The sequence below is a fragment of the Diaphorina citri genome, unplaced genomic scaffold (assembly GCF_000475195.1).
Source record: "Diaphorina citri unplaced genomic scaffold, Diaci psyllid genome assembly version 1.1 scaffold113, whole genome shotgun sequence".
Lineage (NCBI taxonomy): Eukaryota > Metazoa > Arthropoda > Insecta > Hemiptera > Psyllidae > Diaphorina > Diaphorina citri.
Window position 1 is genome coordinate 315829 of NW_007377550.1, and position 17210 is coordinate 333038.

Consider the following 17210-nt stretch of genomic DNA (forward strand, 5'->3'; position numbering starts at 1 on the left):
TCACCTCTTCACCTCGTTGATCGACGATCAATTGATGGACACAGCTTTACACCTACGACTTCAGTAAAGTCCTGAACCCCGAACCTTACACTTGAAACTTCACTTCGAAACCGTACACTGCCTCGACAACATAGATTCACCTCTTCACCTCGTCGATCGACGATCAATTGATGGACACAGCTTTACACCTACGACTTCAGTAAAGTCCTGAACCCCGAACCTTACACTTGAAACTTCACTTCCATTTTACACTGCCTATTCTTTACCTCTAACTTGAAAAAAGTATAAGCGGACTAGTAGATGTGCCAAATTGCCAATTTTCCAACTCAGGTTTAGAGAAAAATATAGCTGAGAAGGCGGAGAGAGAAAGAGGGAGAGAGAGAAGAGAGGGAGAGAGAGAAGAGAGGGAGAGAGAGAAGAGAGAGAGAGAGAGAGAGAGACACTTTATATTTTTAGTGGATGTGCCAACTGCACCAAATTTTTGACATGAAAATAGAGGAAAAGGTACCTTCAAGGAGAAAAAAAATTAATAGCTCATTCCTAACTGGAATTTAGCTAAAAATCCCCTGTAGATAATTTCAGACAGTCGGACTGAACAGGATTGTCGGAGCGCACTTTATTTATTTAAATAAAATGATTCAGTTTTCCAACTTTTCAATCAATTTTAATTTCAATAGTTTTTCACATCGGGGGAATATTTTTGTCTTGAAAAATGAACAAACCATTCGAGCTCAATGGAGAGAACATGGTCTGGGTTCTAAACAATAGCGTTATCACAATGCTGGTGCTACTGACTTCACTTCCTGAACCCTGAACCTTACACTTAGAACTTCACATCACTTAAGTTCAGTCCTGACCCCTACATTATCTCCTAACAAGAGAGATTATGCCGCGATAAATAAAATCGCGATCAGATTGATTTGTGTGATTAGGATGGGACCTTTGTCTCTAATCTGACATGATAACATGACCGGGATCACTAGACGTGACTCGGAGAGGTCTTATCAGTGGCGACTGTACGTGAGGGGAAAAGAATCTATACATGCCAGTATACAATGATTTCACAGGGGGGCGATTCCCATGGTCGGAAAAATCCAGTTAAGTCATCTGCTGGATCACTTCTATACCTCCGCTGATCAATCTTTATATTTTAGCCAACACCTGAGAACAGCCTAAGACGCGTTTCGTTCTTATTTGAACTCATCAGTTAGACATAGCTCTCAGGTGCTGACCAAGACATGCCAGTATACAATGATTTCACAGGGGGGCGATTGTTCATTCCCATGGTCGGAAAAATCCAGTCAAGTCATCTGCTGGATCACTTCTATAAATATACCTCCGCTGATCAATCTTTATATTTTAGCCAACACCTGAGAATAGCCTAAGAATTTGGAAGTGTTATTTAAACTTCAGAGATGGAAATTGTGGAGAAACGAGAACCTGCGTTTTCTATGTAAGATTGTGTTATTTAAACTTCAGAGATGGAAATTGTGGAGAAACGAGAACCTGCGTTTTCTAGGTATGTAAGATTATATTTGTGTTGAGTGTTGTTGTGAGCGCCACAATATTTTAAACTGCTCCCCTAGTAACTATAGAATCTGCTAAATTATTTAGCCTACAGGTACCTATAATGATACGGGGATAAAGTGACAATCCGATCACCTAGACCTAGGTGTTCAAGTACAGACCAATTTCTTGCAATGTTAGGTACTTGATTAGAATAGTAAAACCAAACTGATACCAAGGTAAATCTAGGGATTGTTTGATTTATCCAATTTTACTGATCCCATGAAAAGTCTTGTCCATGGTAGGTGGGTAGTGGCTATGTAGATTTTATCTAAAGTTTATCCCAGTTCCACTTCCGAATGGTCCTCCAAAGATATCTCTTCCTTCCGTTGTGCTACATCTTTTAACGTGCTATTTTATCAACCTGCAAATTTTAGCCTGCGTGATTAGAATAAATTCAGATAAATTGTCGAGTTCCCCATCAGACTCCCTCTCAGTCCCTCACCCAACGCCACTGGCGCTCGATATAAATTGGAATTCGAGCTTGTGAGCTTTCAGTGAGTGACATGTGAAAGCCAGAGAGCAAACATGCAAGATAACAACTGATCCGTCCGTATAAACTTGGAGATCTTCGGAGATGTCATTGGGTTTTGGGTGACATCAGAACTTGAAACTTGGTCACGAATACGAACAATGACCGAAAAGTCTTGTCCATGGTAGGTGGGTAGTGGCTATGTAGATTTTATGATTTTATCTAAAGTTTATCCCAGTTCCACTTCCGAATGGTCCTGCAAAGATATCTCTTCCTTCCGTTGTGCTACATCTTTTAACGTGCTATTTTATCAACCTGCAAATTTTAGCCTGTGATTAGAACGATTCAGATAAATTGTCGAGTTCCCCATCAGACTCCCTTTCAGTCCCTCACCCAACGCCACTGGCGCTCGATATAAATTGGAATTCGAGCTTGTGAGCTTTCAGTGAGTGACATGTGAAAGCCAGAGAGCAAACATGCAAGATAACAACTGATCCGTATAAACTTGGAGATCTTCGGAGATGTCATTGGGTTTTGGGTGACATCAGAACTTGAAACTTGGTCACGAATACGAACAATGACAGACGTTAACCCTCTGCTGAGTGATCTGGTTCGATCGATTATTGTCATTTCATTTCCGTGTAAGACACATTTCATTGTTGCTAAGTACCTCTTAGCATTTCATTGTTGTTTTGTTATTTCTCAGCTTCCTATCTTCTGATCAATAGCTCATATTGGTTCATTACTTGTTTTTCGTTTTGTTATTTCTCAGCTTCCTATCTTTTGATCAATAGCTCATATTGGTTCATTACTTGTTTTTTCAAATTCTATCATTGGACATGTTATTATTTCTTCAGCGATTTACATCTGTGTGACTGTTCGATTTAGTCTGGATCAGTATTTCACTATTTTCACCGACATTGTTATGCAGATATTGGTAAATTGGTATATCTGGTCCCTCGCATTCCATGCTGAAGTGGTCATTGCTAGTTCTTTCGAGCAAATTATACTATACTTACGTGCATAGAAGAACATACAGTTTCATGCATACTTTCAGAAAAAGACTGCCCGAAGACATCCTAAATTTTGGGATTTTTGAAATCGGGAGATCGTCACATACGGGACTGACTTGCAACTCCATCACGAATCCCCGGGTCAGGGTAAAAACTCCACCACTGTTGTCAAAACAAGGTTAGGTCACATCATTGTACTGTCACAAGTAATTATCAAAACACAATGGACGCTATAGACGAACGACCTACCTGCTGTAAATGAGAGGTTTGCAAGTGAACTTATAGGTAGGTACGTATTAAATACACTAGTTGAAGTTTATATTAGGTGGCTATTCTGCTATCGTGGTAGAGCTATGGAGAGAGGAAGATGCTGAGAACAGGACACACTGGAGGAATGGAGTGGACGCTGCAAAAAGTCTCTTAAAGGCTTCAAACGGCCCTGGAAGTAAGTAAGGGGAGTATTCTGCTATTGGAAAAAAATTACAAAAGAAGTGCAGTTGGCACATCCACTAACAGACTTGAACTACATAAATTTCTAATGAACAGCTATTCCCACATCATCAACACTTTCTCCGGGTTTCCAGTACATCATTTTACACTGCCTATTCTGTACCTCTAACTTGAAAAAAAAGTATAAGCGGATTAGTAGATGTGCCAAATTGCCAATTTTCCAACTCAGGTTTAGAGAAAAATATAGCTGAGAAGGGGGAGAGAGAAAGAGGGAGAGAGAGAAGAGAGAGAGAGACACTTTATATTTTTAGTGGATGTGCCAATTGCACCAAATTTTTGACATGAAAATAGAGAAAAAGGTACCTTCAAGGGAAAAAAAATTAATAGCTCATTCCTAACTGGAATTTAGCTAAAAATCCCCTGTAGATAATTTCAGACAGTCAGACTGAACAGGGTTGTCGAAGCGCACTTTATTTATTTAAATAAAATGATTCAGTTTTCCAACTTTTCAATCAATTTTAATTTCCATAGTTTTTCACATCGGGGGAAAGTTTTTGTATTGAAAAATGAACAAACCATTCGAGCTCAATGGAGAGAACATGGTCTGGGTTCTAAACAATAGCGTTATCACAATGCTGGTGCTACTGGGGTTGATATGACCACATTTACCTTTAGCTATTAAATATAGACGAACGACCTACCTGCTGTAAATGAGAGGTTTGCAAGTGAACTTATAGTTAGGTACATATTAAATACATATGTTGAAGTTTATATTAGGTATAGCTATTCTGCTATCGTGGTAGAGCTATGGAGAGAGGAAGATGCTGAGAACAGGACACATTGGAGGAATGGAGTGGATACTGCAAAAAGTCTCTTAAAGGCTTCAAACGGCCCTGGAAGTAAGTAAGGGGAGTATTCTGCTATTGGAAAAAAAAAAAAAACAAAAGAAGTGCAGTTAGCACATCCACTAACAGACTTGAACTACATAAATTTCTAATGAACAGCTATTCCCACATCATCAACACTTTCTCCGGGTTTCCAGTACACCAAACTCATAGCAGACATCTCAGGATGGCACTAAATGCTGCTCATTTGCTCGTTTTACAAAACTTGGTGCAGAAAAAAGTCTCCATAACTTTTAACTCTTGGTACAAATATTTTAATAAGGACTTGGTGTACACCGGTGACTGTTATGTTCGAGTGAGGTGCTTTGATTAAGCAAACTAGCAAAAAAAACATTTCGTACTGTACGTATCTAACTGCCAGGGAGCTGTGTCCACACGCTTAGTTTTTGGTTAAAGGTCGATTACACTGGGCAATTTCATCCGCTTCCTTCCCAATGCACGAAATTGTTGCGTTTTCGATGCTGTTCGCGAGCCATTTTTCATTTGACCAGAGGGGCTATTCAAGGTATAAAGAAGTTCGCAGTTCGCACTCTAAATTTTTCAAGTTATAATACAATAGTAATAATATCATATCTATTGCAAAAGCAAAATTACATCAAAATATGATTTACAAAATAACAGGCTCCTACTTCCTACAAGTTCCTTATGTCACCAGAAGTTCACCTGTAGGTGAGTGAGTATATTTTCCCCGTGAAAATGACCTTTTTACCCTGGAATTTCACTATCTTCTTTCACTGAAATTGGACTGCAGTTGTCCGCACGGGGCAACGCGGGGTTAGGTGCATTCCGAACAGCCCTACCATTAGACCAGACCGTCACCCACCCAGTTAGAGAAAAAATGGTAGATATAACTAGATATGTATTTTCTACAGAGTTTGGGAAGTTTCTATGCCAAAAGGTATCTTTTGAACTTGTTATTATCCTCTTTAAAAACCATTAACATTTGCTTCGTACAATTTCTGGTCCATGATAAAATATCATTTTTAATGTATTTTTTCTGCTATTTATTTGCTTTGCAAAAACTATTTTCCTCAATTCTCATAGTCTTTCGGCAGTAGAGAATCATCAATGTGTCCGACGGACAAAAAATGAGCACTGTAGGAAGACGAAAAAATCTCTCACGATATTGAAGCCAAAACCTATAAGGACCAACCAGAATTTCCTTTCATAAATGAGACTGAAACTATTCCAAGAATGCCAGAGTCGTTTTGGCTCATTTACATATTATTCTAATACCATCAACCCATAGGATTTGTCCAATTAACAAAATTCTTTATTGATTCTTGTTACCTTCCCATTTTTTATTCGGTCTTTGGTGACAGAGAAAAATAATGGAATATATAAATTTCAAATTTCATCGCTTGGTGGTTAGGTGCCGAGAATAGATTTCCTGGAAAATGAAGAACTTTGAAAAAATTGCAACAGAATAATCACAATTTTGCTGAACATTTTCAAGGAAAATCAATCAAAACTATCTTGTTCTCCAAGAGTTCGTAATGAAAGATGTGCCTGTAACTTCAATGTAAACAAAAAAACACTCCAGGCATCTCCACTATAAGAAAAGTACCTCAGTTGTGAAAATTTCAAAAGAGGTGTCCGAACCCAACCGCGATATCTTTAACAATCATCGAACCCAAGTATAGATTTCTATCCATTGAGCTCCGGATGGCCTTCAAACAAACTCATACAATCCACAATCTCGATTAATTTTCAATGAACTTTCCAAAAATCTATTTATTTTTCAAACAAAGTTTTTAATTACACACGGCCCAGATCTGATAAACGCAAAACAGACTCATGCGTGCATTGAAAAATCCTATTTCTCAAGTGCTATTTTAATTAGATAAATTGACAATTTACCATGGCAAATCTAATGAATAAATGCTTTTTTAAAATTATTTCTGATAATATTTACATAACTCCAACATTCCTCGTTCTTCAATTTATCACGATAAAATAATAAATCTCCTGTGTCTACAGGGTGCACAAAAGTTTTCAAGTCATGTTTGATGAACGAGCTTTATGAAAGATATTGAAGAGAAGAACGGGATAACTATCTCAGAATTTTCATGTCCATAAGAAACATGAGGTTAATGGACGCAGCTTTAACGTAATATGTACTTTGCAAATTGCATTTTTTCTCATATGTGATTGGTTGAGAGCCGAATTTCTGCCAGTTACCCAAATCAGAAAAAAAACCAAGGCCCTGGCCGTGATAAGGTTGGTAAATCTGCGTTTGCAATCCAGTATTACCAACGTTATATTTAGTGGCTAATTATTTGTGAAACACCCTGTAATAATTTATTATTTATTTAATTAGAAAGGATAGTACTCAGGTACTGACAGGCCGGAGTTGTCAAACCCAAGGACTGAAATGTTCAGAAATATCAAAGTCGTGTGCAATAACCATTTTTAGTCATCGGAATGACCCAACCGATAGTGTAGGTCGTAAATAAACTAAACTATAAATTAGTAAATAAATATAAATCTTATGGCTATGATTTCACTCAATCCATTCTGACGTTCGTCATTTTGAGACAGGAGTTGAGGTGAAATATGAGGTGTTTTATCATTTGTTTTCGAGCGATATGAAATGCTTACTACACCCAACACCTACTATAACAACGACAATCGTGACGGGTATTGGAAAAGTGGCAAAGTCCAGGAAAATAGAAGTAGTTAAGGCTAATTTGAAACGGACTAATTTTTTAGCTATCTGAAGATTGAACCGCTTCAGAAATTCGGAAACTAACTCCCCCACCCTCTGAAGGAAGTAAGAAAATCGAACCTAGCGCATCAACCAAACATCGAGGAGTATCACTTTAATTTTCAGACATTCGGCGGCTGTGGATGGGCGGAAATTATGTTTCCAAGCGGTGAGAATGTCACCTGAGACACAAATGAGAAGAATTCGTCCGATTTGCCGCCAACCAATACTAGAACCTGCACGATTTCTAATGGGAGGAGATTTTGATTAGAAATAACTCGTATACACATCAATATACATTTATATCGCATATATTTATATCTATAACACCTCCATCGCCATCAAGTGTAGCACAATCTCACGCTATAGCAGATCAACTGTTTAAACCTCAGACCTTTTACTACCGTAAAGCCATACAACTTGAGCCACTATTAGAACTTGAACCCGAGAAAGAGACTTTTTGTGAGAGCTCTGGCAAGCAATGTAGTGGTATTTGAAATCTTGAAGTCATAAATGTGAGAAAACTCCTGACATTTTTGAATGAGCTCTCTGCTAAAGAGTCTAAAGGAAACTCCATCTAGGTATCTCATGGCTCTAGTTTTCATACTGCCGGAAGTTGCATAACTTTAAAGTACACAACAAATCAATGATTCTCGCTATTTTCTGGACTAGTCAATTGCCTATCTAACCTTTCTTCCATTATTGTATGCAAATAGATTATTTGTATCATCTCCAACTTCGTTTTAGTCTTTAGGAGAGACTATCCAAGTTTCATGCGAATTTCTGGCAAAAAGTAACGGCCATGATCAAGAAGAGTGAAGGGTTTAAATTATCCGGTGTGAATTTATGATTTGATTCTCGCTCGGTTCCAACCTCTTGTCTGATGGGACTCGAACACTCGTACTCTATGATACAGTCCGGAGTTAATTAGCTATAGGTGCTATTTAATTTGAGCACTATCGATGTACCAGGAGGTTTTACAGTTCACAGTACTGACACTTGGGAGCCATAAATTTCTTCCTAGTTACCAAGTTTTGCCATCAGCACAATCTGCAGTTACACGGAAAGTTTTGTAGCTTGTAATGTGTCCAATGTTCATTGTTGTGTTACCTATATCGGATAGATATTGTTGTGCTTTATGAGCTCGCTATCTAAAACTCGAACCGTCACGATTTTCTACATATGATTTTAAAATGAGCTTTCGCCTCTGAAATCTCTTGAATCCTTTAGGCCAGATCACTTCAGGATTAAAATCACTCAATTTGAAAGTTCAAGAACGAAAGAGTTCTGATTATGAAGAAAGGAAAATTTACTCACAATATTATTGAAATTAAAATCAATATTTTTTACTCATGACGACCAATAGTATTCTGGCTGGTATATGCCTACCTATCAATTTGGTGCCTACACAAGACAGCTGCAAAGTCATCCAGAATATCTGAGTAGGTATTTTATTTTCTAAAATTCGGAAATGAAGGTTCATTGCGATTTCAATAGAAACTCTCTTGATTGTTTTTAATGGGCCCAGATAAGAATCAGTTTCCAAAAAGGAGTTTGAAATTTTCGGATCACCTGAATTATATGCACGCTATGGGTAGGTATATTGCCAGGAAAAAGTCAAAATTGGTTTGGGATCGAGACATATATCCCATGCTGGTAAATTAAGTTCATACATTTCTTTAAGGATTCTACAAAGGTGCAATTTAGGAAACAAAGAAAGGTCTCCAAGATCCCAATGAATTAAACAAACAAAGTTGGACGGCTATAAATTTATATCAATATTGACTTTTTTCTTGAATTTTGTCAGAAAAACAATGCTAATATATTCGAATGTTTTACCTATGGAGGAACCTACGTAGGTTTTTAGGGATATTGGTGTTTCGTCTGCCTTCGATCAGAAAAAGGTCCAAGGATTGAGAGTAAAGGTAAAACCTGCGTCTGAAATGTCAAAAGGGCCAGATCACTTAAGGATTAAAATCACTCAATTTGAAAGTTCAAGAACGAAAGAGTTCTAATTATGAAGAACAGGAAAATTTACTCACAATATTATTGAAATTAAAATCAATATTTTTTACTCATGACGACCAATAATATTCTGACTGGTATATGCCTACCTATGAATTTGGTGCCTACACAAGACAGCTGCAAAGTCATCCAGAATATCTGAGGTATTTATTTTCTAAAATTCGGAAATGAAGGTTCATTGCGATTTCAATAGAAACTCACTTGATTGTTTTTAATGGGCCCAGATAAGAATCAGTTTCCAAAAAGGAGTTTGAAATTTTCGGATCACCTGAATTACATGCACGCTATGGGTAGGTATATATATTGCCAGAAAAAAGTCTAAATTGGTTTGGGATCGAGACATCCCATGCTGGTAAATTAAGTTCATACATTTCTTCAAAGATTCTACAAAGGTGCAGTTTAGGAAACAAAAGAAAGGTCTCCAAAATCCCAATGAATTAAACAAACAAAGTTGGACGGCTATAAATTTATATCAATATTGACTTTTTTTATTGAATTTTGTCAGAAAAACAATGCTAATTTATTCGAATGGTTTACCTATGGAGGAATCTTACGTGGGTTTCTAGGGATATTGGTGTTTCGTCTGCCTTCGATCAGAAAAAGGTCCAAGGATTGAGAGTAAAGGTAAAACCTGCGTCTGAAATGTCAAAAGGAACTTGAGATTTAAGTGCTCCTCCCAAAAATAAAAAAGTAAAAATCTGGGAAGATGTAAAACACTTGTAGGTACATATCTATCCTAGAGCTTGTCGCTTTTCGAGTTGGACTACAAAGAGACTTTGTATTCCTTTGTAATTTTTCTTCAATTCTAGAGTTTTTTCTAATGGTAGGTGAGATTTCCAGTACAGAATTTGCCCTTACTCTGCCTACGTGCATCGCTTACCTATGTATGCAGTGACTTCATATAATTTACAATGTACCTACCTGTAGATAGGTATAGAAAGCGACATGACATAGTCCTCTATAACGTATTTGTTTATAATAAAAGTAAGTATCTCTGTTTGTTTATTTAAAATGAATTGTTTTTATTTAGCGATGTGAGGCTTCCTGATAACAATACACGTTATGATTGCGCCCCTCCCCCCCTTTCATCCACCATCCACTGTTTATTCAAAATGACTCTGGCGTTTTGTTTTTTGTTCTTTTTGGTTTTTGTTGCTGTGTTGGTTGCGTTTTCCATATGTCAACCCTTTGTGGAAAATAGAGATGAATCTCGTTTCAAAAAGAAAGAATCCTCCTTGAATTGCTGATTAGGATTGTTCTTTCCCTTTTTTCCCTACTCTCTATGATTTTAGAACATAGGTACCTATCGAAAACGTGAAAAAAAAATGATAAGACCAAAACTACACAAAAAGGGTTACTTCAAAGGAATACATTTCTTTGAACTTATAGGTAAATGGTATTCTTCTGAATCAATTATTGGTATTGGAAAAGTGGCAAAGTCCAGGAAAATAGAAGCAGTTAAGGCTAGTTTAAAACGGACTAATTTTTTGGCTATCTGATGATTGAACCGCTTCAGAAATTCGGAAACTAACTCCCCCACCCTCTGAAGGAAGTAGGAAAATCGAACCTAGCCCATCAACCAACCATCGAGGAGTATTACTTTAATTTTCAGACATTCGGCGGCTGTGGATGGGCGGAAATTGTGTTTCTAAACGGTGAGAATGTCACCTGAGACACAAATGAGAAGAATTCGTCCGATTTGCCGCCAACCAATACTAGAACCTGCACGATTTCTAATGGGAGGAGATTTTGATTAGAAATAACTCGTATACACATCAATATACATTTATATCGCATATATTTATATCTATAACACCTCCATCGCCATCAAGTGTAGCACAATCTCACGCTATAGCAGATCAACTGTTTAAACCTCAGACCTTTTACTACCGTAAAGCCATACAACTTGAGCCACTATTAGAACTTGAACCCGAGAAAGAGACTTTTTGAGAGAGCTCTGGCAAGCAATGTAGTGGTATTTGAAATCTTGAAGTCATAAATGTGAGAAAACTCCTGACGTTTTTGAATGAGCTCTCTAAACTAAAGAGTCTAAAGGAAACCCCATCTAGGTATCTCATGGCTCTAGTTTTCATACTGCCGGAAGTTGCATAACTTTAAGGTAGGTACACAACAAATCAATGATTCTCGCTATTTTCTGGACTAGTCAGTCGCCTATCTAACCTTTCTTCCATTATTGTATGCAAATAGATTATTTGTATCATCTCCAACTTCGTTTTAGTCTTTAGGAGAGACTATCCAAGTTTCATGCGAATTTCTGGCAAAAAGTAACGGCCATGATCAAGAAGAGTGAAGGGTTTAAATTATCCGGTGTGAATTTATGATTTGATTCTCGCTCGGTTCCAACCTCTTGTCTGATGGGACTCGAACACTCGTACTCTATGATACAGTCCGGAGTTAATTAGCTATAGGTGCTATTTAATTTGAGCACTATCGATGTACCAGGAGGTTTTACATATGGTCACCTAGGGGAGATATTTATACAGATTCTTTCTTGGTTATAATTCAATGTACAAAATAATTACAAGAAATTACAAACAAAGGGGCTAAATCATTGCTTAGGACAATCTCTACCATTCAACCCTGGATATAGATGACTACAAAGAAGTTTCAAACCATACGGTGACAGACATTGTTCTTGGGGAAGATCATTATTCTTTTACCAGAAATGAAACACAATGATATGTAGGTAACGAAAAGGGTCAGTTATAAGAAGACTTTTTGAATAAATTGATTCCTCCAATTGGAGTATACTTTTCACTAAAATTAACTTTTTGGATTGGAGCATTTTCAAGATTTCTAAATTTCTCTCGCCTAAAAAATGCAGATGAAAGAAATTTCGCTCAAATAAGCCTGGCTGAACCATGAATATTTGAATATGCCAGTTGTCTTCTTTGTAGTAGTGTCCTTATCCCTATCTTGTCCCTCAAACCAAACAAGCCTTCATTTCAGGCTCTCCAGAGCCATGTTCTAAACCAAGTCCTGAGCTCGCCCCTGCATCGAACAAATCATAGCCTATAACACCAGAGAGCTCAGACCGATCTAGTGATTAATGTTAACACATGGCAGTATCGAGTGCATAATAGCACACCTCTCATTGGAGCCAGACTTGCATTCTATCACCAAGCTCATTGGTCAGGGGGAGGAGCCTAAAGTTGAGCTTTATTAGTTAACAAGTCATGCAAGTTGTTCTTGCGTTTTGCTAGATGATGTCTTATGAAAGTACAACTTGGTGCGATGAGCGTACACCGTAATGCCCAGTAGGTAGGTAGGCAGAGTGCATTACTGAACTGTCTTGGAGCTAGGAGATAGTTCAGGCGTTCAGGGTTTAGAGAAAAAGAGTACAGACTAGTACATTCAACTTTGGGTAATTTTTGTCAGCTCTTATCAAAAGGGGAAAAAAATGGTAGATAACTCGATATGTTTTTTCTACAGAGTTTGGGAAGTTTCTATGCCAAAAGGTATCTTTTGAACTTGTTATTATCCTCTTTAAAAACCATTAACATTTGCTTCGTACAATTTCTGGTCCATGATAAAATATCATTTTATATTTATTTCTTTCTGCTATTTATTTGCTTTGCAAAAATCATTTTCCTCAATTCTAATGTCTTTCGGCAGGAGAAGATCATCAATGTGTCCGACGGACAAAGAATGACCACTGTAGGAAGACGAAAAAAATCTCTCACGATATTGAAGCCAAAACCTATAAGGACCAACCAGAATTTCCTTTCGTAAATGAGACTGAAACTATTCCAAGAATGCCAGAGTCGTATTGGCTCATTTACATATTATTCTAATACCATCAAACCATAGGATTTGCATAGGCGGTCCTCCAGGTAAAGATCTGTGGGAGACCTAATACCGTCCTCCTTTGCTTTTTCTAGACAACAGACTGAGATAATATGGGCTAGGGTATGCCTTGATTCTCAAAGGTTCAGAAGCTAGATTCATTCATTTACCTGTGGATAATAGGTAGGTATCAACTGCATCATGTTTTAATTGTTTTCCTTCCTTAGTCATCTGAGGAATCAAACAAAAAACTCAAGGAAACATTGGTTTAAAGGAGCAATTCTCAAAATGAAATTTACCAAACTTCGATATAATAGATAATAAATACTTAGGTATGTATGATCATAATTATAACGACCATACACTAATTTTCACACACGTCTTGTCTCTTTGTACATGACTTATGTTTTTGTACCTAAGTATGTACATATCTTGGCGACAAACAAGATTGTAAATAACTACATCAACAAGGTACATAAGATTGTAAAGAATAGCTATTCCATGTACAAAGATACCTAGACTATTGAAACTAAATATCTGAACTCCAAGATGATATACCTCTAATATTGTCCCTCAGTCCTTTGCAAAGTGTCGTAAAAAATCAACATAATTTCTGTCTCAAGGAAGGTGGGCGCCAATCACTACAGGGGGCCTACCAATTTGTCTGCGCCGAGACCCCGAGATTACCTGAAATTTTCAACCCCCAATTTTTTGGTTGTTTATTTCCCCCATTCTTATTATTCTTCGAGTAATATTTTATTTTGAGTGAGAAAACCTAGGAAACATAAATTTCAGTCTGAGGTGATTTCTGTTTGAATTTTGGGGGCCCCAATTTCAGTACAACCCTTACCTGGAGTCTGGTGTCACATAATTTATGAACTATTAAATGTAATAATTTTACTGTCCTAGCTCTAATCTTGGGAACAACTACTAAGAAATGTCATTGTCTTCCTTGGTATTGTTGTTTATTGTTTTCATAATATTATGAAAACCAACTTGATACCCGTCTGAATTGTAATCCAATTTTCTCTGTATAAAGTTCAGAATCTGCAAAGGTTTTGCGGCACCTCGAGTTTTTTTACTGGGATTTCTGTCGTTCTCACTAATGTTCCCAGTGCATCTTAAAATGGTTAGCAGCTGATGTCCGAGACAGCCATCCGTATAGATGCCAGGCACACACGATTTTCCTTAAGTGCATTCAATGTGACCTCTCCGTCGCATAACCCCTGGTGATGAGGGTCAAAGGAAACGAATCCCAAGAAAATTACAATATTTGTCGTTATGTAAAACTTAGCAAATGTTAAATATATAATTCTGACGAGTTATTGATGGCAGTCTCTTTTATTACCATAATTCTTGATGGCAGTTTCTTGTATTACCATAAACACTTCGTATTGAACTAAATTATTCTGTCAGTCTGTCTCTTTTTTCTGGAAGCTTGGTCAAATGTTTTATTCGTAAAGTCATGTAGCGGTCGAAATGTTTCTATTTTGGTACACGTAACGTCCCGTCCAAGTAGCCTCAGAAAATGAAAAACCTCTGCCTAATTTAATGAAAACGTTCAACTATTGACGAAGATGTAAAAAAGAGTAGGTTACGAATATGTCACGTCAGAATTGAGATATTGAAATCTAAAGAAGTTGGTGAGAGCTATGAGTGTGATATACTGAGGCTAATAAACTAGTCAATCTCCTGATCTATCCATTTGAAACATACCAACATTACCAACCTTTCTTTGCCAAAGCTTTGTGCTAGATGAAAACAAACTAAACATTGCGAGCATTGACTTTAACTGCCACTGATCGCAAAGTTCCTGAAGAGTGTTGACTTCGCTGGATCTCAATTGACCATACGAAGTCGTAAATTTCCTCGAAGCATCCGTGGAGATTATGAGAAACAATGAAATGCCTGAACAACAATAATGACACGAGAACCAGTGCGAACCATCTGATAAATCCCGAGCAGGTAAATCACTTTATCACATTCAAAACCGTCCCGGGCGAAAACAATAACGAGATGGGAGAAATTACAAAGTTATAATTATGAGATTCCAATAATACCAGAGCCTCGGCGTACACGGATCGTCTTATCAAAACGTTTAAATCTCGAAAAATATTTCATTAAGTTAGGATCCGTTTACACTACATAACAAACTTCCACTTGTAAGATCGTGGTTATTTATTTGTTTCTGAACGTAACATTGTTGATACTGTGGCAGAACATAAACATGGTTAACGATGTTAACCTTGTGACAAAATGAAATAGGCAGACACCTACATGGATACCGATCGTACACGCACAAGTCAAACTTAAAATGCGCATATACCTACCTATGTCAGGAAAAATATAGTCCATTACATATATCTCCCCCACAAAGGACAAGAAAGGGTCTATTATGACATTTATGACGATAAAATATCGGTAGAGATTGCGTTTAGTATGCATTTCTCTGTGTTTAGAATAAATTTAGAGAAGGGAAAAATGCACGAGTATCGAGAAAAGAGTTGAAATTATTCTCATACAACACGTGAATTGGTAGGAATACGGTAGAGATTGCGTTTAGTATGCATTTCTCTGTATTTAGAATAAATTTAGAGAAGGGAAAAATGCACGAGTATCGAGAAAAGAGTTGAAATTATTCTCATACAACACGTGAATTGGTAGGAAGTAGGAAGGTAATAGATATCTACATATATCTAAAAATATTGGAAATACCAATTGGAGATCAATAAAAACAAAATATTCAGCGACATACGCGGAACCATTCTTCTTTTTCATAAATGGAAAATTGGATAAAATTTAGCAAAAGGAAAATCAATGAAAAGGTCTCAAAATGAGAAAGGAACTAGAAGAACAAAAAAAAAAAAAAAAAAAAAAAAAAAAAAAAAAACACCAGAGAAAATATTGGAAATACCAATTGGAGATCAATAAAAACAAAATAGTCAGCGACATACGCGGAACCATTCTTCTTTTTCATAAATGGAAAATTGGATCAAATTTAGCAAAAGGAAGATCAATGAAAAGGTCTCAAAATGAGAAAGGGACTAGAAGAACAAAAAAACACCAGATTCCGTGAAAAAGGACAGACCTGACGTAACACTCCCTCAACAAGAAAAGGGCATCCTTTAGCGAACCCTGTACATGTTAAACTTTGTTCGCGTCCTCAAGTTCCACAAGCTTGTTCAAGTTTGACTCAAACCATGTTCTTGCCAGAAGAAAAATCTGGTGTGAACATCACACGACTTTCTATTACATTTGCGGAATACGTATTTGAAAAAAAAAATTCTAAGTCCCGAGTTTGAGCACAAAGGAACAATATTGTGTACACACTCCGAGACTCAACATTCCTACAGTACGAAACACATTTTGTCACCTGGAGAAACAATTTGTCCTCGGAATGAAAACTGAACATTTCCATTTGAAACTCATTATCCGCATTATCTACTGAACCAGATCTTTGCATAAGGCTGTAGTTCTAGCATTTCAAATATGTATATATTATATTACCTTTGTAAATATGTAAGAGCTTCTAGAGTTTTCAGTGGTTCGATGTCTCCAGAATTGTTGAACTCTAAGCTGTTCACCATTCCATCATATTACAATAAAACTGAAACCCCATATCCGTTGGCAGAAACTCTCATGGTGGGTCCTAAATTACAATTGGACATTGGTGACTTACTCGTGAACTTTCGTTTGAACCAGGTTGCGCTCACATGTGATATCAAGGCAATGTACAGGTGCATCCTCGTCCACCCAGAGGATCGAATACACCAACACATCCTGTGGCGTCCTGACCCTACTCAAGAAGTGAAGGAGTTCGAACTCAAAACCGTCACATTTGGTCTTCCGCCAAGTCCATACCAGGCTCAAAGGGTAATTAAACAGCTAGTTACTGATGAAGGTGCTCATTTCCCACATGCAGCAGTTACCCTTGAAGAGTCTATCTATGTGGATGACATTGTGAGTGGTGCTGTCTCTATCTCAGCTGCAAAGACCCTGTGTAATGAGCTCTCTTCTCTCTTGGGAGCGGGAGGATTTGTGCTCCGCAAGTGGGCCTCTTCACACCCAGAGGTACTCAGTGATTTACCAGTGGAGGATTGTGAAAAACCTCACATGTTGGGCTCAAATGAATCCATCAAAGTGTTGGGGATTCAGTGGTGTCCCAAAAGTGACTCATTTTTCTACGCGGTGTCTGTGGAACTCGACTCACCCACAACCACAAAAAGACAAGTGCTCAGTCTCATAGCCTCAATTTATGATGTGAA

General features: G+C 37.4%; 1 protein-coding gene across 1 annotated transcript in view; it reads left to right on the forward strand.

Moving 5' to 3' along the window:
* The first annotated feature begins 16494 nt into the window (after positions 1–16494).
* Positions 16495–17210, forward strand: part of LOC103524680 — a 4214-nt gene continuing 3498 nt past the window's right edge. Inside the window, exon 1 of the mRNA XM_008489712.1 lies at positions 16495–17205. Within this exon, the coding sequence (XP_008487934.1) occupies positions 16495–17205 (711 nt within the window). The remainder of the gene's footprint in view (positions 17206–17210) is intronic.